The 24,588-nt window shown below is 43.1% G+C and overlaps 1 protein-coding gene and 1 pseudogene across 2 annotated transcripts in view; one reads left to right on the plus strand and one right to left on the minus strand.

Moving 5' to 3' along the window:
* Positions 1 to 2,272: 2,272 nt before the first annotated feature.
* The window catches only part of UBAP1 (ubiquitin associated protein 1), a 29,860-nt gene continuing 7,544 nt past the window's right edge, over positions 2,273 to 24,588 (minus strand). The window contains exons 2-7 of one of the 2 annotated variants that reach the window (XM_033163747.1): positions 17,000 to 17,040; positions 14,142 to 14,266; positions 10,359 to 11,279; positions 5,270 to 5,470; positions 4,400 to 4,501; positions 2,273 to 3,484 (exon numbers count right to left, since the gene is read on the minus strand). In XM_033163747.1, coding sequence (XP_033019638.1) covers positions 3,344 to 3,484; positions 4,400 to 4,501; positions 5,270 to 5,470; positions 10,359 to 11,279; positions 14,142 to 14,266; positions 17,000 to 17,033 — 1,524 coding nt within the window. In that variant the 5' untranslated portion in view covers positions 17,034 to 17,040 and the 3' untranslated portion in view covers positions 2,273 to 3,343. The remainder of the gene's footprint in view (positions 3,485 to 4,399; positions 4,502 to 5,269; positions 5,471 to 10,358; positions 11,280 to 14,141; positions 14,267 to 16,999; positions 17,041 to 24,588) is intronic. The other variant, XM_033163748.1, reaches the window with a different exon arrangement.
* LOC117054724 lies at positions 6,233 to 6,704 on the plus strand (annotated as a pseudogene).

Genomic DNA, 24,588 nt, shown 5'->3' on the forward strand with positions numbered 1-24,588 from the left:
AAAGTGATGCTGGAAGTTTTGAAACCCCAAACAAGAGCAGAGGGCAGCAAGAGCCAGTTCTCCTCTAAAACCTTGCCTTACTTGGAGAACGCAGTGCTGCACATCACTACAGCTGCTCTTAATTTGTTTCTTTCCATGCGTCAGGGAGATGTCAGGAGTTGAGATTTACTCTGCCAAGCCCATCGCTTATGAAAGATAGGCTTTGTATCCATTAACAGGGTTGTTCTACCCCAGGATTCATCTAAGTTGGAAGCTTAGCGGTCAGGCAGCAATATTTGCCACTTGGGTGGTGCCTCCAGACTACATGCGTACCTGTATTTCACAAGAGTAGCATCAGTATTCACTTGCCAATAGATGCCACAACCCAATCTCACCCCGTTCTGGCTTGACCTTTGTGACTTCAACACAACAGTTCAGGGGTCATAGCACTGTCCTTACTGCAACATCGGTCATTCCCTTTCCCACATACCAAGCACCAACTAACCATGTCACAGAGCAGCAGAAGCAGCTCTTTGACTGACCTTTTCCACTGCTCTCTCCTGTAAAGGAAATCATGTGCACATGGCATTAAGTCCTGGTGCAGGTACGTTCCTTGGCAGGTATAAACCCAGCAGGGACACAGTTCCTGCTTTTCAGGTACAACTTAACCAATTAGTGAAATGGTCGAGAATCTAGCTGAGTGGCATTACACAAGAGCTGTGCACTACAATACATGGACATGTTTCTAAGAGTTCTTTGTTTTAAGAGTCAGTAGGTTAAAGTGAATTCACTTAGAATATTATGCATGTTGCTTTTATACTGAATTTTTAATTGAAGTAAAAAGATAATTGAGCAAAACTTGCAGAGAGGTCTAAATTGTGTCAAATTCAGTATTCTGATAAAATGTAATTTGGTTTGAATGCAAAAGTAATTCACAGCATGGCAGAAGTGCTAAATAGCAGCAGCTGCTAGTGCTGCTGGTCAGAAACAAACACTGATGTGCAACAGGATCAGTAGCTGCTTTTGGCTGCAGATATGAGAGGCTGACAACATCCTGAACACAACTCAAGTAAACTGTCCAGCAGCGGAGGCCTCCCTCAAGAGAGGAAATGGTAGAAAGGCTTTTCTGCCAGTACACACACACACACACACACACACACGCACACACACACACACACACACTGCAGCAAATCACATTTCCCTGTGCTCTGACCATTGCAGCAGTTTGTGGCTGCAGGATCCACACGACTCTCTTAAGTTTAACAGATGCAGACAGAGCACTTGATCAGCAGCAACTTACTTTGGTTCTGCCGCCAAAACCCACACCTCAGATTCTGTTGCATTTAGTAATGAAGTGTCTCTTGTCAAAGCTGTTTGATCCCTCCCTTGAAATGCCAGAGCCAAGCTGCTGTCATTAGGAAAGCGGTAGTTAAGGGCTTGCATTATAACTCGGGTGTAAAAATATGATAAAACATAAAAAAAATCCTTCCAGTAGCACCTTAGAGACCAACCAAGTTTGTTCTTGGTATGAGCTTTCATGTGCACGGAAGCTTATACCAAGAACAAACTTGGTTGGTCTCTAAGGTGCTACTGGAAGGAATTTTTTTATTTTTTGTTTTGTTTTGACCACGGCAGACCAACACGGCTACCTACCTGTGTAAAAAACATGGTCAGCCACAGGGCTCTGCTCCAGATTCATCCACCGAGTGCTTGTTTACAGTCAAAATTCAGACACACTATCAGATCTCACCTTCTATACCTGGGGGTGGTAGTTTATGCATGAGATATAGCTCCTTTTCTGCTCAAAGTGACTTGATACATCTAAAACCAATTCCAACATCCTAATCACAGAGTCACTGCTGCTTGGGTCACTGACAACACAGCATGTCCCCAAATTGAATTATGAACTCCATAGATAAATTCTACTATTGTTTCCATTATCCCTTATAGTAGTGGAGATAGCTTCTACCGAGATGGCTGCTAACTGAACTCAAATTAGGCACTGGAAAAGTTTGGTAGTGGGGTGTTGCCCCAGTTGTGTGGGACAGGCCCCAAGATCCAGGCTGCTGAAAGTATTTTCATACTGTACTTGCTGAAGTCTATGTAGTGACCTGTGGGGGGTGGGGTGGGGGGGAAGAGAGATTACTGCAGGGATGTTCACTGGAGAGTTAGAAACGTTTTTCCAAACCTGAGACACCAAGATGTGCTAGAGTTATCAGAGATTTAGAACCATTCCAGATTCATTCCGTTTCTTTTCCCTACCGCTAAAGCTCTAGAGCAGGAGACCACCAGCCACATTTTAAGGTTTTATTAGTATCTCTTTCTGCAGAACCAAAATACTTAGCAAATTACTCCAAATATCAAGACTGCTTATATTTTTCATGTATTTAGATCTTTTATCCATGTACAACATAATACACTATTGTACTATCAAAACCAAAAGTCTGATTTCTATTACTAGATGTTAATAGATTAATGATTACTATAGCAGTGTGGAAAAAAAGGAACTAATGCAGTGAATATTAAAAAGAAAGTGCTTGAAAGACAGACCTCCAATTTCACACTGTATTTATTTTAAACTAATGGAGTAGCTGAGTTCCCAGATGGGTCTCTGCCTAAATAATAATAATAATAATAAGTCTCTTCCTCAGACTTCAGAAACCAGCCAGTGGGCAAGGGGTCCAGGTGGGGTTTCACAGCTTACCTGTTCTGAGAACATATCTGTTCAAGCACACTGGCCAGAGCGTGTGGGCAGCCAGGGCCAAAACACCAGAAAAGGAAGCAATGCAGCTTTTCTGTATGCATAGAGGCAGTTTCAGAACCAGTGTCACACTTAAATTACACGCTAACCTTCAACCAAAGCCTCCCCCCTCCACCAAATAAAACCGAAATTCCATTGCACTAAAGGTGGACTCGTGTTAATCATGACCAAGGGTCAAATGTTTTCAGTAGAAGCAGACGCACAAATGAAAGCAGCTTCAAGGAGCCGAAGCATTGTTCGTTTCAGAGCCAGGCTGAGTCCAGTGCAAGACGTGGGAGTGGGATGGGGAGAAATACAACTAGCCTGGTCTGACTATGTACAACACCAGTCAAGATTCTCCGTGGCCGAGCCAAAAAAAAGAAACTTAGGAAAGGACACTTAAACTTTAATCGAAGAACGTGGGCTGGGGTCTCTCCGCTGGGAATAGCATCCTGGAGTGATGCGTGCCCACGGAGCTGCTCCCCCAGCTCTCTCGGCATCTGGGAAAGGCAGGATCCTTGCGGTGTTGTCCTCCTTCCAATGCCTGCAGGGAGAGCCACATGATGGCTGCGGCAAGGGTCTGGTGAGCAGGGCAATCAATGTCTGTGCTCCTTCCCGCACTCTTCAACTGGCTCCTGCTCGGGTCATTAGATCTTCCAGTGCATTGTTCTGGTCATTGTTGTGTAATAATAAAACCTCTTTAATGTCTTTCAATTCAAATCCCATTTCTTTAAATTTACTCATTAGCTGGAGAAGTTCTGTTGTCTATGAAAAAGGGGGGGGGAAGGAAGAGGACATCTTTAAGAGCATGCTAGGAAGAGATCCCCATCTGGAAGGAAGATTAATTATATCCTACTAAGCATCTCTGGATCAGTCTTCCATCAGTAAGGAGTAGCCACGGAAAAGCACAGAGCCCCATGCAAGAACTTCCAAGACATGACATTTAAGAATGTGCATCCAAGCAATTAGAAGACACTTAAGAATACAATTACATTAAGTAAGAGCCAGACGGATCTCCTAGGTTAGACAGTTCTTAGCAACCTGGGCATTACACACCTAAGATAAATTTATATGAAGCCAGTGGTTACCATCTGAACCAAATGAAACCACTATTGAAGATGACCCAGTGATTGGAGGTAGCAATGGGTTGGATGAGGGTGACAAACTGAAGCTGCATCCTAACCAGACCAAAGCACTCCTGGTGGGTGGTTCTCATATCCAAGAATTGGGGTGTGGTGCCTGTTGATGGAGTCTTACTCCCTCATATGGAACAGAACTATGGTCTCTGGGGTACTCCTGGTTCCAGCACTGTCACACTTAAGACCCAGATGGTGAGAAGTGGTTATTATCAGTTCCAGCTAGAGCACAAGGTACACCTGTTTCTGAAATGGGGAACAGGATTTCTACTGTGGTGCTCCTTTCCTCAGATGTTGTCATGCAAGGCACCAGAACCTAGCTCCACCCTGAGCCTGGGATGAAGCTGGCGGGAAGCCAAAGGATGATTACAACGAAAGAGTCACAAGTGCAAGACAACTGCTCCTGATATTCAGAATACAAGCCAGAGGATTTGACAGTCAAAGAGCAGCACCAGTAAGATTAGCAAGCCAAGCACACATGATTAAGCTGGATCACGGGAGTGCTTCTACAGCACCACTGCGCATCCAGCAGCTGAAAACTCACCTTCTCCTCTGAACACTGATACATTTCAAGAGCAGCTTCTACAAGGAGTGGATCAAAGCCCTTCTCGCAGAGCTGCCCATGGACAAACAGGTAGTCAAGGACCTACAAGGAGGAACAGGACAGAAAGGAACTGAGGCAGTCACTCCACAAGCATGATCCCACTAACAACCCTTTTCTAACAATTATCTGAAGCTTATCAGGTGTTTCTGTCACTGGGTCTTACTGGCAGGTTATCCACATGAAAAGCTAAAGAGGAGGGAGAAGCTGCACAAACAAACCTGTTTGGGCAACGCTAAATCACGCCTGCACTGGTATTTTTTGAGTACAAAGAGATGAAGCTATTTCAGGTCAGACCACTGCTCCATCTAGCCCAGGAGAACCTACTCTGACTGACAGCAGCTCCCCAAGGATTTAGATAAGTTTTTTTTTTTACCAATCTCTGGCACCCTCGTTCCTTTGGCTTGAAATGCTAAACCTGGGACCTTCTACAAGCAAAACATGAGATTTACCACTGAGTTATAATGCCCTCTCCCAGTCTCCACAATTCAGAGATTGTTTTAAGTCCAATTGGCTACAAAGAACACTTATCACAGACGTAATAAAAGCAAACTAATATGGCCATAGTCTTAAGGTCTGAAAATATTTTGTGGCTAGTTGTTGCCCTAAGCACCCCCTTCCCCTCCTGGAGCACCAGTGGTTCTTGGTCCCAGTATTACCAAGATGCGTAGGATGCAAGGCTCTACAACCCACATCCTTTCAGACATTGTAGAGCATCTACCATTCAAAACCCAAACTAAGGCCAAAGTTGGCTTTCATCCAGTCTCGCTTCCTTTTCCTGGCTTGCTTAAGCAGGGAAAAGACTCCTCTTACCTGTTCTATGTTCTGGCCCTTCTTCTTCATTGCTTTCAGGACATCCTCGTAGGAATAGCCCATGTTGACAACAGTTTCAACACACTGCCGCTCACTAGAGGAAAGGGCCTGCAGGATGTTGATATATGTGGAGCCGCCGGGCCGTTTTGCACAGCTGGTGGTATTGGGCACTTGAGACGTCAGGAAACTTTGGTGAGTTACCTAGTTGAACAAGAGGGAAACAAACCTCCTTCAGGAAGAGAGAGAAACTGGGATGCTGCAGTCTCAATGTAAGTCAATGCAGAAGTCTTCCTATAAACCCTTAAGAGCCATTGGGCAATAATAGAATGTGATTGATCTGTGGGCAAAGTAATGGTCAAGAGCTCAAGAACAAGAGGTGGAGAGTTACAGGTAAGCACTTTTGGGCTCCATGCACAGCTCCTCCGAGAACCACATGAGAGCCCCAGAGGTTCCCCCATGTCTAAAGCTAATCTCGGCCTTGCTAATAACTGGACAGGAAGCCACAGCAAGACTCATTACTTCAGAAAGGGGTGAGCCCAAGAAAGACAGCCCCTCCCGGCAACATTTGATTTCATACCTTTGCCAAACCAGAATGACAAATGCATGGCAAGCAAGTCCCTGTTGGGGACTAGAACAAAATGATATGCGTATGCTGCTACAAAGGATAAAGCCACCCACCCCTTCCCCCTACAGCAGCCTGTTGCATTTCCATGCAGGCCTGAGAAAGGAAGCTCCTTTTTCTCCATGTCAAGCACTGAAGCCAAGCAAGGTGGCTTCCCTCCTCCAGCCCACTCGCTTGCTGCTATGGAATTCCTTGTGACCTGCTCCAGCAGGCAAGTACTTGCACACAAGGCTGCTTTGTGTTAACTTTAAGACACAATGCCGCGCATGCTAGCTCTGTGGGTCGGTTGGGGTGCAAGGAGTCCTTGCAGTGGGAGCAGGAGCCCCTGTAAAGTGTGCGCCATGGCAGGACAGGCATTTTAAAAATTTCTTCTCCTCTTCGACCGTGTATTGGTGGAAAGGTGTGCAGCTGAGACAAAAACTAAAGGAGGCATGATTCCAGAAAAATCACAAGGAAAAGTGTTACAAGCCACTGTTGTGGCAGTTGGAACAGGCTCTAAAAGCAAGGAGGGAGACACTCGTCCAGTTAGTGTAAATGTTGGTGAGAAGGTTCTGTTTCCGGAGTATGGTGGAACAAAAGTTGTACTGGATGACAAGGACTATTTCATATTTAGAGATGGTGATATTCTTGGAAAATACGTGGACTGAACAGTTCATCTTGCTGCATTATCATTAAGTTTTCATTCCACAAAAAGTGCTCAGATGGTTCTGTTCCATCATGTAAATAATTTCTTTGTTTTCTAATAAATGCAAATTCTCCCAAATTACCAAGTATCATTGTGACTTCAAAATAAAACAAGGTGTATAGCCAAAACAAAACAAAACAACTTTAAGACACAATCTAATTCCAAGTAGGGCTGTGCAATATTGGTTTTCAGTATCGCAATCTATCACCAGTTGAATATCGTGATATATCGATATACTGTATCATGATATCTGGAATAAGGAAGGAACTACTCAGAGGCGAACAGGACAATGTCCTGGCAACTGCTACTACTTAGGGATCTAAAATGGATAAACGATGATATCAATCACTACACAGTTTCACCAGCAGGCAAGCCAAAATACATCCAAACAGGATTCATGGTTTTGGGCTTGGATACCAAATTGTGATATTCAGGACAATCCAAAGTACAGCGGTGAGTCATAGTGAATACAAATAATCTGGGTGTGCCAGCAGTAGCAGAGACAGCCTGCAAGGCCTCGTGGCTGTTGCGTATTTAGCAGATTAACTGCGCTGCAGAAAGCGTGCTGGGGAGACCACACATTCAGGAAACAATGAAGAAATGCAAAAATATATTTTGCTTCGCTTTAATTACAAAAACAGAACTCCTCTTACATTAAATCTAGAAGTATGACCCATCCATCGACCCATTCACCAGAGAGGTACACACTGCTCTTTATTATATACTATTCCAGGGGTCAGCAAACTTTTTCAGCAGGGGGCCGGTCCACTGTCCCTCAGACCTTGTGGGGGGCCAGACTATATTTTGGGAAAAAAATATGAACAAATTCCTATGCCCCACAAATAACCCAGAGATGCATTTTAAATAAAAGCACACATTCTATTCATGTAAAAACACACTGATTCCTGGAACGTCCGCAGGCCGCATTTAGAAGGCGATTGGGCCGCATCAGGCCCCTGGGCCTTAGTTTGGGGACCCCTATACTATACCCAATTGCTGACACAGCTTAATTAACACAACTTAACAGCACCTGCTATACTGCTTCACAGCTGTAAAACTAGGTCATTGATATTTACCCTGGCCTTTAAAGAGATACACATCTTGTGAAACAATAATGAACCATTCAACAGTGGCAGCGTTGGGAGGTGGTAGCAGTTGCAGTGGCGGTGACTGAAAATATCGTCATTTATTTGTTTTAGACCCCTAAGTAGTAGCAGTTTCCACCCTTATTTCAGACATTGTGGTCGACTGCGATGTTTAGCTGATGATAACAGTCCTCACACACATTGCAATTCATGATATATTGCCAGGTCAAATATTATGAAACAGTTATCACAACGAGAACTTCAAACCGGTTTTGGATGATATATTGAAAGCAAATTGTGATAACATGGCTGTGATTCAGTATATACAATTTCACTGTACCTATTTTTTTTCCTAACAAATTTTCTAATTTTAAAAAAATGATATAGTTTCAGACTCCAACCATGAAGGGACTTTGCCAGCTTATTTTCTCTATTAAAGAGAATTTCTATGGATTTCTTCTACCACTGTGTCCATGTTAACTTCCACCCCTGAAACAATCCCACCTCAGGCTTTGGAAATCTGCTAGAATGTCAAGTGAACAATACATTGTTAGCTCTGCTCGACATGTAACTCCCTATGCTGCTTTGTACTCAAAGATGTTTTAACCTTTGTCTCCTGATAACAGTGTTGTGGGATTTGTTTGTGTAATTCACCAACAAATAAACAAAAAATCTGCAAGGCAAAAAAAAGAAAGAAGAAGATATATTGATATATCTCCCAGCCCTATTTCCAAGTACTGGTATGTTCCAGTTGCAGAGCAACTTGTTGGAATATATAGTTTTCAAAATGGGCACCTATCAATAAATTGCATTGTGCTTTTTAATCCTTAGCTATTAAAGTCAGCTTTCTTGAAATCAATTCATCCTTGAATGACAGCATTTGGGAGGAAAGGGAACCGTGTTTAGTCTGCCAATGTAAAACAAAAAAAACCTAATAAGCTGGCGTATTTGCCATTTACCTGCCAGGAAACCCATAAAAAAGTAGTAAGCGTACCTAGAAGAACTAACTTGGGAACACATTTATGGAGACCAAGTACTCTCCCAACCTGACTGTCTTGTTTCAAGATTTCCCTAAAGGCAAACACAGTTCAGTGTAAACTAGACAAAGCCCCTGTATAGCTAGGCATACTGCCAGCTTTTGCCATGCCAGCAAGTTCAGTAAGACAGGCAGAATCAATTACACTCTGGAGATAAGCAGCTGGAGAAAAAGCAGGTCCTGCAAAAAGGAGGATTCCCTTTAAAGGGATTTCCTTAAACAAGAAAACACAGAGGAGAAGTAACAACTAAGGCAAGAACCAACAAGAGACTCCGCTGCATTGAAAGTTACGGATGAACTCTCATACCTGCACACCCAGAACTCACATTTCAGAGACTCATCATAGGAAGAAGCCTTGTAAAAATAACTTCCAGGATGCGCAATAGGATTATGCTTAATCCACACAGGCCAGGAACCAGGATAATCTGTACTAGGAAATATACTCGTCACTGCAACATTTCAGCTTGCTGGGCAAATGCTGACAAGGCCCTCTCCAAGGGGCCAAGTTTTGTTTTGTTTTGTTTTTACATGAAAAGAAGTCTTGTGGAATCTTAAGGCCTAACCAATTTTATTATGGTATAATAAGTTTTCATATGCTAGAACCAACTTCATATTGAAAAGGGCCCTAGTCCACAACAGCATGATTGAATCATGCGTGACCACGTATACGTGCGACGCCAGGGAATAAAAAAATAGATTCAAACCAGGAAATGGCACGAGAGCTAGAGAGTCCTCGTAGCTTGTGAGGACACCCTCCCCAGAGCCCAAAGAGGACTTCGGTGAAGGTGGAGGAACCCCCAAGGAGACCTGAGGAGCAGCGGGGCGTTTTAAAGGCTGCTCAGCCTCCCTGCCTAGCAGCTGACACATGCATGGGAGCAGCAGCTGCTTTTCCACGTGTCCTCCAACCAGGCCCAGAGCTTCAACTCCAGTTGAAGAGACAATTGTATGGTGAGAGCTGGAGAGCAGGAACAGACAGGTGTTTAGAGGCTTTTAAGAGGATGCTACCCACTGACTCGATTTTCACTTATGCATACGGGGGCCTGGAATGTAACCCCTGCATAACTGGGGGGGGGGTGGGACGCCTGTATTTTAGGCTTTAAGGTGCCCAGCTTCCTAAAAATTTGTATCCATCGCACACCCTGGTACAGACTGCATAGCCATCCCCAGGGAAAGCCATGGAATGCACCAGATTGTACATTCAGCCACGCTGCCAACTAAATCTGAACCAGAGCAACCCTCACTAGCTTGTTCTGCAAAAATACTAAGCTAGCCAAGCAGTATCAATGGCGAATAGCTGCCTTGGAGGGAAGGGGTGTACACTTGCATGCCTTGCAGCAGGAACACTTGCTTTCATCAATTTATTATGCATTGTATTTATAACACCCTTCATTCTAAGATCACAGGGCAGTTTACAGTATAAAAACACAAAAATACCGAACATAAGGGAACCTGTGGGCATTAGGTGCAGGAAAGAAGACTTGCCGTAGACCCCCATGCAATACAACGCATTGATCACCCCAACAGCAACAGAATGGCAACAAGGCATGTAACTATGATTTGGGTTATTTTAGCCAGCTGCGGCCCAACCCAGCCTTTCCCTCCCCTGCCCACATCAAGGTCTCCAATCCCAAAGCAACATTTTCAGTTGCGCAGGAACTTACCACCGTGGCTGTGGTGAGCACTGGGACTTCATCTGTACATGCTACTGAGCTGGGCAGGGAAGGCAGTCTGGACGTGGGGGGCAACGTCTGTGCCTCTGGGCCACCATCCACGCTGAGGTCAGAGAGCCCAGCCAGATGATGCCCATTCAGTTCGCTGGCTTTGCTCTGCAACGAGCTGAGGAGGGTGCCGTTGCGAAGGCAGGCTGTGCCGGGGAACGTGCTCGCCAGCTTTGCCGCCTGCAAGTCGCCCTCGTCCGAGTCGAGCTTCGGGAAGGAGAGCGACTTGATATTGCTCACCGACGTCACAGGTGAGAGGGACACTTTGGAAGACAGGGACATCTTTTCACAACCCCCCAGCTGCGGTAAAGCGATAAGACCGTTTGGTTTGTGAAGGGGCTTGAGGTCCAAACTGGCCCTTTCCAAGGACGCCAAGACCTCCTGGTCTTGTAATACAGACTCGGGTGCTACTTTGGGCAAGCTATTGTCTAGAAGTTGGGCCACAATTGGCCCCGGAGTACCAACATGGAGCTGCAGAATGTTCTTCAGCTCCTCTTTATCGTCGAGTGTTTTTAATTCCAGTTTGTCAAAGGGGTCTTCCTCGCACTCGAAATCTGCTGGGTTGAAATCAGCCTTCGCATGGGGCGGACTCAGAACTTTCTGCTTTGCGGTGCTGCTATTGGCAGGGGTAGGAATGAGGATGTAGTTGTGATGCAGGCTAGCCATGATGGGGTTCATGGGAGGCGGCACGGCGTTCTCTGGGCAGCCGCTGTCCGGGAAGCCTGCTTGCCTCTGCTCCTCGAAGGCTGCATTTTTATTTGCTAGGGCCTCCTCAGCCTTCTGCTCAGCCTCCTGCTGGGCAGCCTGAATTCGTTTAATGTTCTCAGCCCACTCAATAGTCCTCTTTTCCAAGGAGAAGTCATACTGCGGGGAGAGGAAAACGCAAGACAACAAGGTAAGAAAGAGCTGCAGGAACTATGCTGGCAAACACATCTTCTCCAAAGCTTCCTTTGGAAATCAAACCCTGCAAAATTAGGAATGGAACTACTGAGGAACCATGCCTCCAATTTCAAGAACCTTTTCAGAAGGCTACTGTGAGCAATGACACCAAAGGCTGCTGAGACACCAAGGAGAATTGGCAATGTCACACTCTCTCAAGAATGGGGGGGGGGGAGAGAGAGAGAGGTAACCTCTAATGACATGGCTAAGTGTATAAGCAATGTGGGACCTACTATCAAACTGAGGATGAGCACTCCACAGTTTGTCCCAAAAATTTTTTAGCCTATGCTAACATGGCAGCTTGGCCAGGGTGGGAGAGAAGAATCACCACAGTTGCCTGTACCTATTACGGGCCGTGAGATGTCAAGATATGTTGCACAGAACCAAGAGCCAACATGAAGCACAGAAGACTTTAAGTGTACCAGACACAGAGATGCTCCTGCGCCTTCAATATCCTGCTTTTGGAGAATGCTGAAAGGGCACCTCTTTACACTTGAGGTTTATGTTCTTAGGACTTACATCATTCCATTTATATACCAAATAAATATCAAAATATCCCATGGGGGTGTACAACATTAAAAACAAATTTCAGAACATCAATGAATGATAAATACATACAGGTGAAACTAATATATGAGATAAGACTCGTGACATGCAAAGCGAGATATGTCAAGCCTTTATTTGTTATAATTGTGATGATTATGGCGTACAGCTAATGAGAACCCCAAATTAACAATTTCAACTTTGGGGTTCTCGTCAGCTGTATGCCATAATCATCACAATTATAACAAGCAAAGGCTTGACATATCTCGCTTTGCATGTCCTGAGTCTATCTCATATATTAAACTCCAGCAGCTAATGAAAACAACTGCTTACATAAATGGAATTTTCCACGTTATTCTAATTTTTCGAGTTTTACCTGTATATATAAAGCATACTGACAGACAGTCTAATAATAATGGTTAGATAGATAGATACTTTATTGTCATTGTACATAGTACAACGAAATTGAATGCCATCCCACATTTACAGCCACATATACGCATTTATACATTTACAGCCACACATACACAAACATACCATCCATCACGACTCCCCAAGATCATATCATTTGGTTACAGCATTTAAAGTAGTTATAACTCTTCGATAAAAACTGTTTTTTAGTCTATTCGTTCTTGATTTAATTGTTCTGTATCTCTTGTCCGAAGGCAACCGTGCAAACAGACTGTATCCAGGATGAGCATAGCTGTCAACTATCCCCTTTTTTAAGGGAAATTCCCTTATTCCGAATAGGATTCCTCGCAAGAAAAGGGAAAAGTTGACAGCTATGAGATGAATCCTGTAAAATGTTTGCTTTTTTGATACAACGAAAGCTATATAGTTCATCCAAAGATGGTACATGGTTTTAAACTGTTTTAAATGTTGTGCTTTTAATGCTGTAACCTGCCCTGTGGCCTTAGGGTGAAGGGTGGAAAACAAACAAACAAACAGATACAAGGGTGGTGACTGTTGTTTCCAGGAACTCTTCTTGTTGTGAGACTTTTATGGGTGAGCTGAGAATTTGTTTCAAACCTGGGTGAGAACCCAGAGGCTGAGAGGAAGAGTGTGTCAGAAGGAAAATGAACTGATATTGATTTATATATGTATTAGTAACTGTATTAATGTAACATTTTACATGCAACTGTGTATTTCTGTAATATTTTGTTAATTTTGTTAATATATTAAATGGCACAGAAATTAAATAATCTAATCAAACCGAATATTATACGCCACATACTGGAAGAAAAGCCAAGGCCCAACTAAAATAGAATTAATTATGAGATTATGGGGATAAGTGGGAATGATTAAACTACAGCAATGTTAGGAAAAAAGGAGGAGGGTGATAAAGAAGTGCTACGTAACTGGAACCTTATGGTCAAATACATTAAGGAAAAAATAAGAGCTGCTGGGATCAGCACAGATTTGCAGTAGTCTGGTTGCCAGTAAATGCAATCATTTATTGATTATAATCATCATCAATTATACTCAATATTGTATACTTCTCTTTTATTAAGTATTAACCAAATATTAAGTTATTAAATAGAAATAATTCCCTCTTTTTAAAACCTTTTACTACTCCACAATTTATTTTTTAAACCTAGAGGGTCTTTCAGAGTTGTTAGTTCCAAATGACCTGAAATTGCTGTTTGCTTCTTGAGAGCACGCAAGGATATATTTTTAAAAACTATACAGAAATAATAAGGCAGACTCCCCATGCGTTACTGGATAACATTCACCAGGATTAAAACCCTTAAATGTATTATCTTACAGTATGCAAAGGTTAAGTGAGGCCAATGTCAACCAGCTGTGAAGACAAAGCCTTTATCCAGCAACTTTTAGAACACCCTTAAACCAAGGAAGGGAAGCGGTTCTTCTTCCTTATCTTCAATAAGAATTTTCTGCTGTTGGTTAACAAAGGTGGATGTTGCATTGATGACTTGAGCTTGCTTCAGAACCTACTTCTCCTTATTTGGCTTTGAGATGGATCAAAGCAGGCACAGGGCAGGTGTTGACAAACTACCCAAATCTATTTTAAGGGAACCAGAAGCAGTCGCTCCAGTGCAATTAACAAAAGAGGGGCCTGCTTTAGTTGTTCATAGTGAAACACTTTTAATCGTGGATAGTAGGTTAATGCAGAATAATCTGTTACCTAAAAGCACAGTCCAGAGTATGCTTACGCAGAAGGAAGCCTCCACAAGTTGTAGACGACTTTCTATTGCAACCCTGTACAAAACAAGCAAATCTCACCTGGGCTTCCCTTACAAGCTGTGGAGAGTCAGGCAAACAGAAGCCGATGGGCAAGCCAACTTTGGCTGGTGCTCTGAACTTGTCTCCTATCTTGAACGGGACGTCATCGAGGTAACTGAAGGTCCCTAATGAGAGGGAATGAAACACATCAGTGACCTTGCATTTGTCAATCAATACAACCCCATTTCGCCTTTCTAGGCCATATCCCCAGTAACAGCAAGGCTTTTAAAGTCTGAAATCAACAGAAAAGCAAATGAAAGTTGGGGTTTATATTCAATTCAAATGTGACACAGTGTCTGGCTCTGCAAAAGCCTTCCAAAAACCTTCATCCCAATTTCCCTGAACACTGATAAAAATAACCACACTAGCAGTTTTAGTTAGAAATCACCTTCTATTTTCATGCTTGAAAGTTCATGTTTTATAGTATTAGGCACCTATATAATAGCAGCAGATGCCTTCAGTTAAGCAGCCTCCATAGATGGGAGATGGGCTTAATGGGGTTCCCAGGAACCTTGAGCTCACACACCTGCTTCCAACAGCTGCTGGCATCCCAAGTCTATTTTTCATATTGCCGCACTGTCCAATATTATCAGGCAGGGGAGGGACAGTTCATAGTACAGTATTATGCAAACAAGAAGAACCAATGAGAACCAAAGGGGAGAGCAACAGATTCAGGGGATCAGCAGGCCTTATTATGCAGCTTGTAAGGTGCATGCATGTTGGATGTATTAAGCTGCTTTGCACCAAGCTAGACCATTGGTACATCTGGCCCCCATCCTGTCTACTCTCTGAGAGCACCTGCTTCCCAATTCAAAGTCCAGGTCTGAAATAAGAAAAACAAGGTGGGAACTGCTCTGAGCTTCTTGGAATCTCCCATACTGGCTGCTATCTAAATGGCCTGTGTAACCCTGCATAAACTCACATGCTGGAGAACCAACACAAGAGTCACCTTCCCCATAGCCATGCAGCCACTCAATATCTCCAGTGTGCACTGCTCAATACTCTGCACTTGCAGTGTATGCCTTGGTCAGTTATGGAAAACAGAGGAGGGAGGCACAGAAAACAAAGAGAATGCAAAAAAGGGGAGAAAGCTAGGTCTCAAAGGCGCAAAGTAATAATGCTTATTGCTGGGAAAAACAACAACGCTTCAGAACTGAAATACCTTCTTGGACAAAGGAGCGACATTTGTGTGAAGACTTCCCAAAGAACCTATCTGGCACTATGGGCACTTCACTAAAATGAACAGTAATAGTTCCTCCTTTCTACTTCCTCTTGGTCAATTACATCACACCCCTTTTATACACGGTGATCACCTTAGTACAGATTTTTTTTATGTGCAAAAGAGGCCACCTGAACAAGTATTATGCATCTAGGTGACAATGCACAACTGGTGCGGAAGTCCCTGAAATAAAAGGCACATGTGCCATATTCATAGCTGTCAACCCTCCCTGCTGTTTCCCAATGCTATAATAAGGGAATTTCCCGCAAAAAAGGGGGAAAGGTTGACAGTTATGGCCATATTCCTTCTTCTCAGGGTGTTTCCAGTTACAGTCGTCCCCCACCAATGAATTTGCCCTTGGCAGAGCTGATACAGGATAGCAATCACAAGAGTCCTACAGCTCAATAAGTCCAGTTTCTGCACAGATTAGTGGTAGAACATGTGCTTTGCTCGCAGAAGAAGACCCCATGTTCAATCTCAGAAATTTAAAAGGGTCTCGGGTAATCGAACAGATTAAAATCAACCAGCAAACAAATTATGGCAGAAGAACAGAAGAGTGAATGGGTTTGCAGTTCTAATATGCTAGCGGATTCGATCACTCAAACTTGGTATTAGGCAAAGTACAGACATTAGTCGGGGAGGCAGAAGGTGTGTGTTTTCACTGAAGGGGAAAATATTTATCTCAGCGAATGCCTGGTACGTTGTACAAGCAGGACAAAAGAAGGAAGATATCTGTGCCGTTCAGCTTGCAGTCTTTTCTTCCTTTTGTATGCAGAGACACAGCTTGAACTATCCAGAGCTGTGCTTGCTGCAAAGCTCTCTTATGTCATAATTAGCTTCCTTTAGGTGGAAATTTTGTATTGTCAACTTGAAATCACATGGGGGGGGGGTGCTGTTCAGCAAGAGCCACAGGATAGAAAACCACAACAAGGGCTATGTGTCTAAGCACAACCATCACCCCACCACCACCAAGTGGAGCACAGCATGTTTTTCTCCTCTGCCTTCCAACCTGCTGCATTTTCTTCTTCCGAGTTAAGGCTGCCCATTAAAGGCTAGCGTAATTGCTTATCTGAAGATGGCTTATTTTTAGGTTGACCCCTGACCAAACTGAACCTACTATTGTCAGGTCCCTAGTCAAAAGGGAATGCCTTCCAGTCAATACTACTATATTGGGACCAGAGATCCTCACCACATCTCATGTTACAGATCTCAACTCTGTTATAAGTAGGGGCCACCCAAAAAAGGGCCTTGTTTGCTGTGGTGCCAAACCTCTGGAACTCACCCCCTGTGAAGCTGAATTGTCACCATCAGTTATCATTACAGTACCCAGTTAAACTTTACTTTTCAAGATGCTTCATTCTGACTAATGGCTTTACTTAGCTTTATACTGCTATTCTGTTTAATGCTGTTTAAATCTATTTGTTGGCACAGTTTCATTTTCAACATTACGCACACCACTTTGGGACACCTTATACCTGAAAAGTTGTGTGTAAATGCTTAAAAACAACAACGAAGCTAGCTCTTCCATGAATACCTTCACAATATTTCTTATCCAAATGCTTAGGAACACCCTAACCTATCTCTAGAAAGACAGCCTCCCCTTGCCACACCTGAAACAAAGGACACACATTTCACTTACCATGAAAGTCGGACCTTGACTTCGGAGCAGCCATTTAGAATCTGAAAGACATTTTGAAACAGCATTAGTGACCTTGCATCATCACACCTCCAACACATACTCTCCATCCAGTGAAGTCGTCCTGTAAATATTAGTTCAGCTTTTTTAATGTGACAGGTAACACAACCTTCTTTATCAACAGAGTTCCCTGTGCTCTACACACCTGAGATCTGGCACAAAAATTAGATCCTACTTATCATAGTTTTTGTTTTTTTAAAAAATGGGTTATGAGAATCAGAAACAAAATTGAGGAGAGGGCCTTATGTGGGCAGGGAGGGGAGAATGTGCCTCCTTTGCCAATGGAAGGTTTGTGAAACAACTTGTCACTGTGACTGCTCAGATTGCTATTACTCCATTCCTTACTACAGTCCTCTCCAAACTCTGCACCAAAAATATTGTGAACCCAATTATGCTATTTGTGCATGCATGTTAGCACAACTTTTAGTGTACAATCAGGAAATCCACAGCTTCTCCAGCAGAAATGACTGCAAGAAACCATGAAGTGTCAGTTTATCAAGACCTCCCCCCCCATCTGTACCCAACAGCCCTTTCCCCTGCACAACCTCTACGCCACAAACTGTCAAATGTCAGTATCAATTATCAGCAAAGCAAGGTTCTGTCTGTTGCCCCTTCAACAATCTAACATCCAAGGGTATACAAACGTACTAGTTCCACAACACAGCTTACACCAGGCAGACAAGAGGAAACGTCAAGCCTGAAGGCTTCACTTTCAGTATGATCAAAATCTGCAAGTCTGGGTGCTACTGATCTGATCTTACAGAGGTGCTGGGTATTCCAAAAGTGTTTCCACACATACACATCTGTGTAACTCAAGGCCTGGCCTTACCTGGAGGAGATCCTGCTGCAACGAAACTGCTCCTATTCTTTACCAGCAACAGAAAACCTGAGGCGGCGGCACTTTCTCATAAAGGCAATCCAAGGTACTGTATTCTGAAGAGTATTTTTGACATAGAAACAGCAACACCCTCCTCCCCCAAATTACTTGAGGCATAACTAAATCAAAGGATGAGTTAAGTCCCTGACATTACTGGGGCATGACACAGGCTAGAACTGAACAGGGATTATGAAAAAGGAGTCTCTCCCTCAAAAAAACGAAAGTTTTGGGGATATGAACAAAGCACAACCACTTGGCTTCAGCTGAAAGAAAAATGTGAAGTCATGTGAAATGACCACTGTATTGAAATCTGTGTCAGAACAATGACACAGCATTCCTTTGGGCATTTTGTTTTCTGTGTATTACTGCAAAGAAGAATATACTCTTTAGTTTTTATCCTGCCATATCCCGAGTGACAAAAATGTAAACTCAAAAGACATTCACTTTTAAGCAAATAAATTTTTATGCTGTAAGCTGTCCTCTGATCTTTGGATGAAGGATGGTATATAATTTTAATAAATATAAATTAAAATAAATCCACAGTGGACATGAAGATTAAAAAACCCAATACACCCCAAACACATCTACACACAGTACTCTCTCTGGTATAAAGGACTCAACACATTCAAGTCTGAAACAGAGTTATGTCCACACCTATTCTTATACAGTGATTCAACAGGAGACTCCTCTGAAATTAGGCAGTTCTGAATGAATCAGGACAGGGTGGGGAGCAAGTTTCCCCATTTTTCCTAAATTGCACTGCTTATAAACCGGATCCAATTTAGCATGGACTTGGACTATAGAATACCTATCATTGATTGTCTTTCAAGTGAGAGCAAAAACTGCAATATATATATATATATATATATATATATATATATATATATATATATATAGCAGGGGCAATTAGAGTAAGATCTATCATTTGATTATTGATGTAAACCTCTAAAATATATTTTGTATACATATTCTGTACTATCTTCAGTACATTTTTTTTAAAATTTTGCTGCTATGGCTAGTAGAAGAAGAGGAGGAGGAGTTTGGATTTGATACCCCGCTTTATCACTACCCGAAGGAGTCTCAAAGCGGCGAACATTCTCCTTTCCCTTCCTCCCCCACAACAAACACTCTGTGAGGTGAGTGGGGCTGAGAGACTTCAGAGAAGTGTGACTAGCCCAAGGTCACCCAGCAGCTCTATGTGGAGGAGCGGAGACGCGAATCCCGTTCACCAGATTACGAGTCTACCGCTCTTAACCACTACACCACACTGCAAATAAAGATTCTTCTGATCTGATCTTTCATTGACTGTACCTGTTATTCCACACTATTGTCACAACAGCTGTACTTCATTGACCACAGACCTTAAGGTAGAGGGGGAGAAATCTCTGTTGTGACAAGTGGTGCGACTATCCATGTATATATAAATGGAGTGCTTGCAAATTTCTCTCTCTCTGTCACATGGAACATAATGCTGTTGGAGACCAACAACATTTGTGAAGCATTTCCTAAGGATGCAAAATCCCTCACCATTACTCTTAGGACCCTGATTCAAATCAGTATTTTTGGCAGCCAGCGTGGTCTAGAAAGAACAGCAGCCTTCCTCAAGCTGCAGCTCTCTAGATGTTTTAGACTACAATGTGACTTCAGCATGCCTGAAGTAGATTTGTTAGGACTTAAGAGCAGGTCAAGCCCTGATTTAAAAGCCCTTCCTCTGCCATGAGCTCATTGCATGACCATGGGAAAGCCCAGTTCTGTAAAAGGGAGTAAATTGGCTTTATCTCATAAAGATAAACCTAATGAAAATGAACCATAGAATTTTTAATACATAGATCTGTGGTGGCTAACCTGGTGGTACTTCTACTGAAGACTTGGGACAACAAAGATAAATCAAAAGTTGTATGAAAAAAGAGCATATTTAAACCTAATAAGGAGAAGGCCTGGGGTCCTTGGAGAGAAGCACTCTTCTAAGCCTTTTCTCACTTGCCACTATCCCTCTGTAACTCTTCTCCCAGTTGCATTCTTCTAGAATAGCGCCAATACTTGGTTTCCTGGTCAACGTGAAACTAAATGGCTGAAAGAGATCTTCCGGAGAAATGAGGCAGATAAGAGAGTGGATTTTAACCTGTAATCTGTCTGCAACTTCTCTTACCCCCACCCTGCTTTGTATGCTGGATGCAAATTCAGGGAGAGGAATCCTGCAGTTGTTGAAGTCCTCATTTTGCCCTTAAGTACCACACGGGTGGTGCTGTGGGTTAAACCACAGAGCCTAGGGCTTGCTGATCAGAAGGTCGGTGGTTCGAATCCCCGTGACGGGGTGAGCTCCCGTTGCTCAGTCCTGGCTCCTGCCAACCTAGCAATTCGAAAGCACGTCAAAGTGCAAGTAGATAAATAGGTACCACTCCGGCGGGAAGGTAAATGGTGTTTCCGTGCGCTGCTCTGGTTCGCCAGAAGCGGCTTTGTCATGCTGCCCACATGACCCAGAAGCTGTATGCCGGCTCCCATGGCCAGTAACGCGAGATGAGCGCTGCAACCCCAGAGTCGGACATGACTGGACCTAATGGTCAGGGGTCCCTTTACCTTTACCACCTGTATATCTCTCCCTGCTCACATGCAGGCCCAAATAGGTTTGCCTATTTCTCTCACACATTAAATTGAGCATTTAATTTTCAGTTTCTCTGTTATACGTTTAACCTGTAATTGGATTTCGTTCAGGGAACATTAAGTCATACATTTTTATTGTCTTCATGCAACTATGCAATTCCATACTAATTACCATCTTTCACCTTCAGCCTCAATGAGGTGTATATAATACGCCAGCCTTTATCTTTCATGCTATAGCAGCTTTTGCAAATCAGAAAAAATTAAGCAGACAAAACACATCATCACAAGCTAATGCTCGGTTCCCTTAAATTAACCAGACCTCTTTCCCTTAGTATTTTAATGGAAACACAAATCAGGTGCAAACAATTTACAAAATGGAGCTGAGTAGGGCTAGGATCCTGGATATCACACTATCGATAGTTGGGCCTAGGCACATTTCATCCACCAATAAGCAACAGTAACCCACCTAGAGGGAGATATCAGAAGGAGACACAAATGCTATGGGAGATCTGTGGCTTTCATGCCTGACTTGTAAGCTTCCTAGAGGCATGATAGCTGGGTAACTGATGTTGTAAAAAAATAAAAAATAATAACGCAGGACCAGATAAACATTGGGTCTCAACACATAGGGCTCTTTTATTATTGCTATAGAAAGTAATCTGTGTAAGCTTTTTTCCAAAAGGGCCCAACAAAAGATGTGGGCATCATGCGGAAGGTGATTTTGCCGGCCAAAATGATGCCAATTAAAAAGGTAAAGGGACCCCTGACCATTAGTTTCAGTTGTGTCCAACTCTGGGGTTGCGGCGCTCATCTCGCGTTACTGGCCGAGGGAGCCGGCGTACAGCTTCCAGGTCATGTGGCCAGCATGACTAAACCGCTTCTGGCGAACCAGAGTAGCGCACAGAAACGGCATTTACCTTCCTGCCGGAGCGGGACCTATTTATCTACTTGCACTTTGACGTGCTTTCGAACTGCTAGGTGGGCAGGAGCTGGGACTGAGCAACGGGAGCTCACCCCGTCGCGGGGATTCGAACCGCCGACCTTCTGATCGGCAAGCCCTAGGCTCTGTGGTTTAACCCACAGCGCCACCGCTAATACTTTCCCTGTTCTTGCATGCCACCTCCTTCCCATCCCTGTCCACTGAATGTTTCCAATCTGACTGAACTGCCCAGTGTGCCATAGGCTGCTCACTTCATAAAATAAATCCCATGCTTCACGGCCACGTGCAGACAACTGGAGTTCTTAGAGAACCAAAGGCTGTGCTGTTCCAGCCACTCTTAAGTTTGTTCCACAGGAAATTGGTGACCAGAATAAGAAAAAACTGCAGCACAGCTGCCTCTTACATAGTAGATAAGCCCCCAAAGTTCTCAGTAGTGATATAATAACAGTATTTCCCTTAAGACTGGGTAACCAAGCACAACACTTGGCTAAGTGGATTTCTACTCCTAAATAAATGAAGGGTACAAGGCAAACAACTTGGCATCAGGTTACCTAAATGACTTTGGCCCCTATATTGTCAGATGGGGCACTGCTGAGAATACCACATGCCTCAGAGGTGCACTTGGTTTGCACTATAAGCTGGGGTTTTATTGTTGCAGCTCCAGGCCTCTGGAATCAAGTTACCAGCCAAAATCAGACCAGCACCTAGCATCTTGATGTTTAGGCAGCTACTGAAGACATTTTGGTTTAAGAAGCCCTTCCCAGAACTGTGACCCAGTCATTTAATGAAATATTAATTCTATAATTGTAGCAATGGTTTTTATTGTTTTAAAAATTGTTTTAAAAATGTATATTACTTGCAGTTTATCTTATTGTACACTGTTTCAATAGCTTTGGCCGTGAAGCTATTTATAAATCTGTTAAATAAAAAGTCCTTTTGTTGGACAAATATGATATGCAGTTTACTGGAATGGCCAATACAGTACACCAGCACCAGCATGTTGTTTGTGGCTATTCATGGTTTCCACAGAACATTTCAATGTGATTTGCAACTCTTATCTCATTAATTCTCAGTCGCCCCCCCCCCCAACATGATATTGAACCAAAATCAGCTCCTGAACAGGATGGTAAACAGTACCAAGTACACTGAATAAATGCAAAATAGTACAATTCAGTAAAATATTCCTGTGGGCTTTATTGTATGAATTCACTGTTCCTTAATTGTTCTTACTTGTGTGTGCACTTGCACTCACATGTGTAAGTGCATAACAGAGAGCGTTTGCATTGAATACTTTTTGCTGTACACAAGTGGTTTATAAATTTCATGAGCAGATAAAATAGCTAGCTAATTTTGGGGCACTACGTATCTCCAAGAGTTATTCCATGTTTGTGTTATGTTGCATGATACAAAGATGACCTAGAAATGACTGCTAACAGTAGTTTCAATAAGAGACCTTAGCTTCTGTCTATTCTGTAAAGAAAGAAACCCTGATTGTGTGACTTGGAGAATTAATGGGGCTGTACTTTCTCAAACATTTGAATATGCAAGGCCATTCTTGGTAAGCATAAGGAAAACCAGCTCCAATATACTGTCCAAGCTTGTTTTTCTTGTAGAACAGCTGAATTCTTTCTGCCCCCACCCCACAGCAAATTTCACCTCACTATCGTAACTGGTCTTCCCAGTAGTAATGTATGGAAGTGAGAGCTGGACCATAAAGAAGACTGATCGCCGAAGAATTGATGCTTTTGAATTATGGTGCTGGAGGAGACTCTTGAGAGTCCCATGGACTGCAAAAAGATCAAACTTATCCATCCTTAAAGAAATCAGCCCTGAGTGCTCACTGGAAAGGCAGATCCTGAAGTTGAGGCTCCAGTACTTTGGCCACCTCATGAGAAGAGAAGACTCCCTGGAAAAGATCCTGGTGTTGGGAAAGATTGAGGGCACAAGGAGAAGGGGTGACAGAGGACGAGATGGTTGGACAGTGTTCTTGAAGCTACCAACATGAGTCTGACCAAACTGCGGGAGGCAGTGGAAGGCAGAAGTGCCTGGCGTGCTCTGGTCCATGGGGTCACAAAGAGTCAGACACTACTGAACAACAACAATCGCAACTGCTTAAAGCAGAATAACAATCTATTCAACATCCTCCCAAATAACTTCATTCAAATTTCTTCAAGAACCTAGCATGAGACTAAATTAATTCAATCTTGTGGCTACACAAAAAGTTTTCCAACTATCAATTATACTGCTGCAGTGCCAATGTTGTCTACTAGTGACTGGAAGCATACCCAAGAAAGGAGTTGAATGCTGCTATCAATCAAAATCAACATAAATCTGGAACAGAAAGCTTAGGATGTGACCTCACATGAAGAAGTTTTTTTTCCAAAGTTTTTTTTTTAAAAGGCAGCTGGAATTTAGATTTGCAATAAGGCACAACGAACCCTGCTGCGGTCTTCTTGTGTTCCCCTTGTAACAAAGGTACTTCACACTTAAGACTCCAAGATAGTCTGCAATAATATCCATCTTCTCATTCATCCAAAGATTTTCCAGATCATTAAAAGGTAGTTTTGCCCATTCATACAAATTACTCATAGGATGGTGTTGAACAGACAGGATGTTCACCTATCAATCCACTGCCTTCTCTCTGTACACAAAGAATATTTGTGCCTTTCTCTCCCCCCCCCCCACTTCCAATGACGGGGACAAGGGTCAGAGAACCATGCAGCCTTCATCCAGGCTGACTTTCTGGCAGCAGAAGCAAGTCCAATTTTTAACACAGCACAGCTACAGGGCAGAACAGTCTTCTACCATAATAAGTGACTGCTGTCTGTCATTGGATTCAGTAACTCATTCTCAAAGTATGTGCAAGATTATTACCTTGAGAAAACACACACACACACACACACACACACGGGCTACACCCAAAGGGTCATGACCTAAATGGCACAAAACAATAAACCATGTAAGAGAGAATCAAGCTCAGCTGGCAGCATAAACTGAAACTGATCCCACAAACAGTGTTGAAAACTCAAATACTGTATATAAGCTAGGCACCAAATGGCTCCTTGGTTACAGTCGCCAAAATGGAATGTCTAGTTGACATATTGATGGACTGAC

The sequence above is a fragment of the Lacerta agilis genome, chromosome 11 (genome assembly GCF_009819535.1).
Source record: "Lacerta agilis isolate rLacAgi1 chromosome 11, rLacAgi1.pri, whole genome shotgun sequence".
Classification (NCBI taxonomy): Eukaryota; Metazoa; Chordata; class Lepidosauria; order Squamata; family Lacertidae; genus Lacerta; species Lacerta agilis.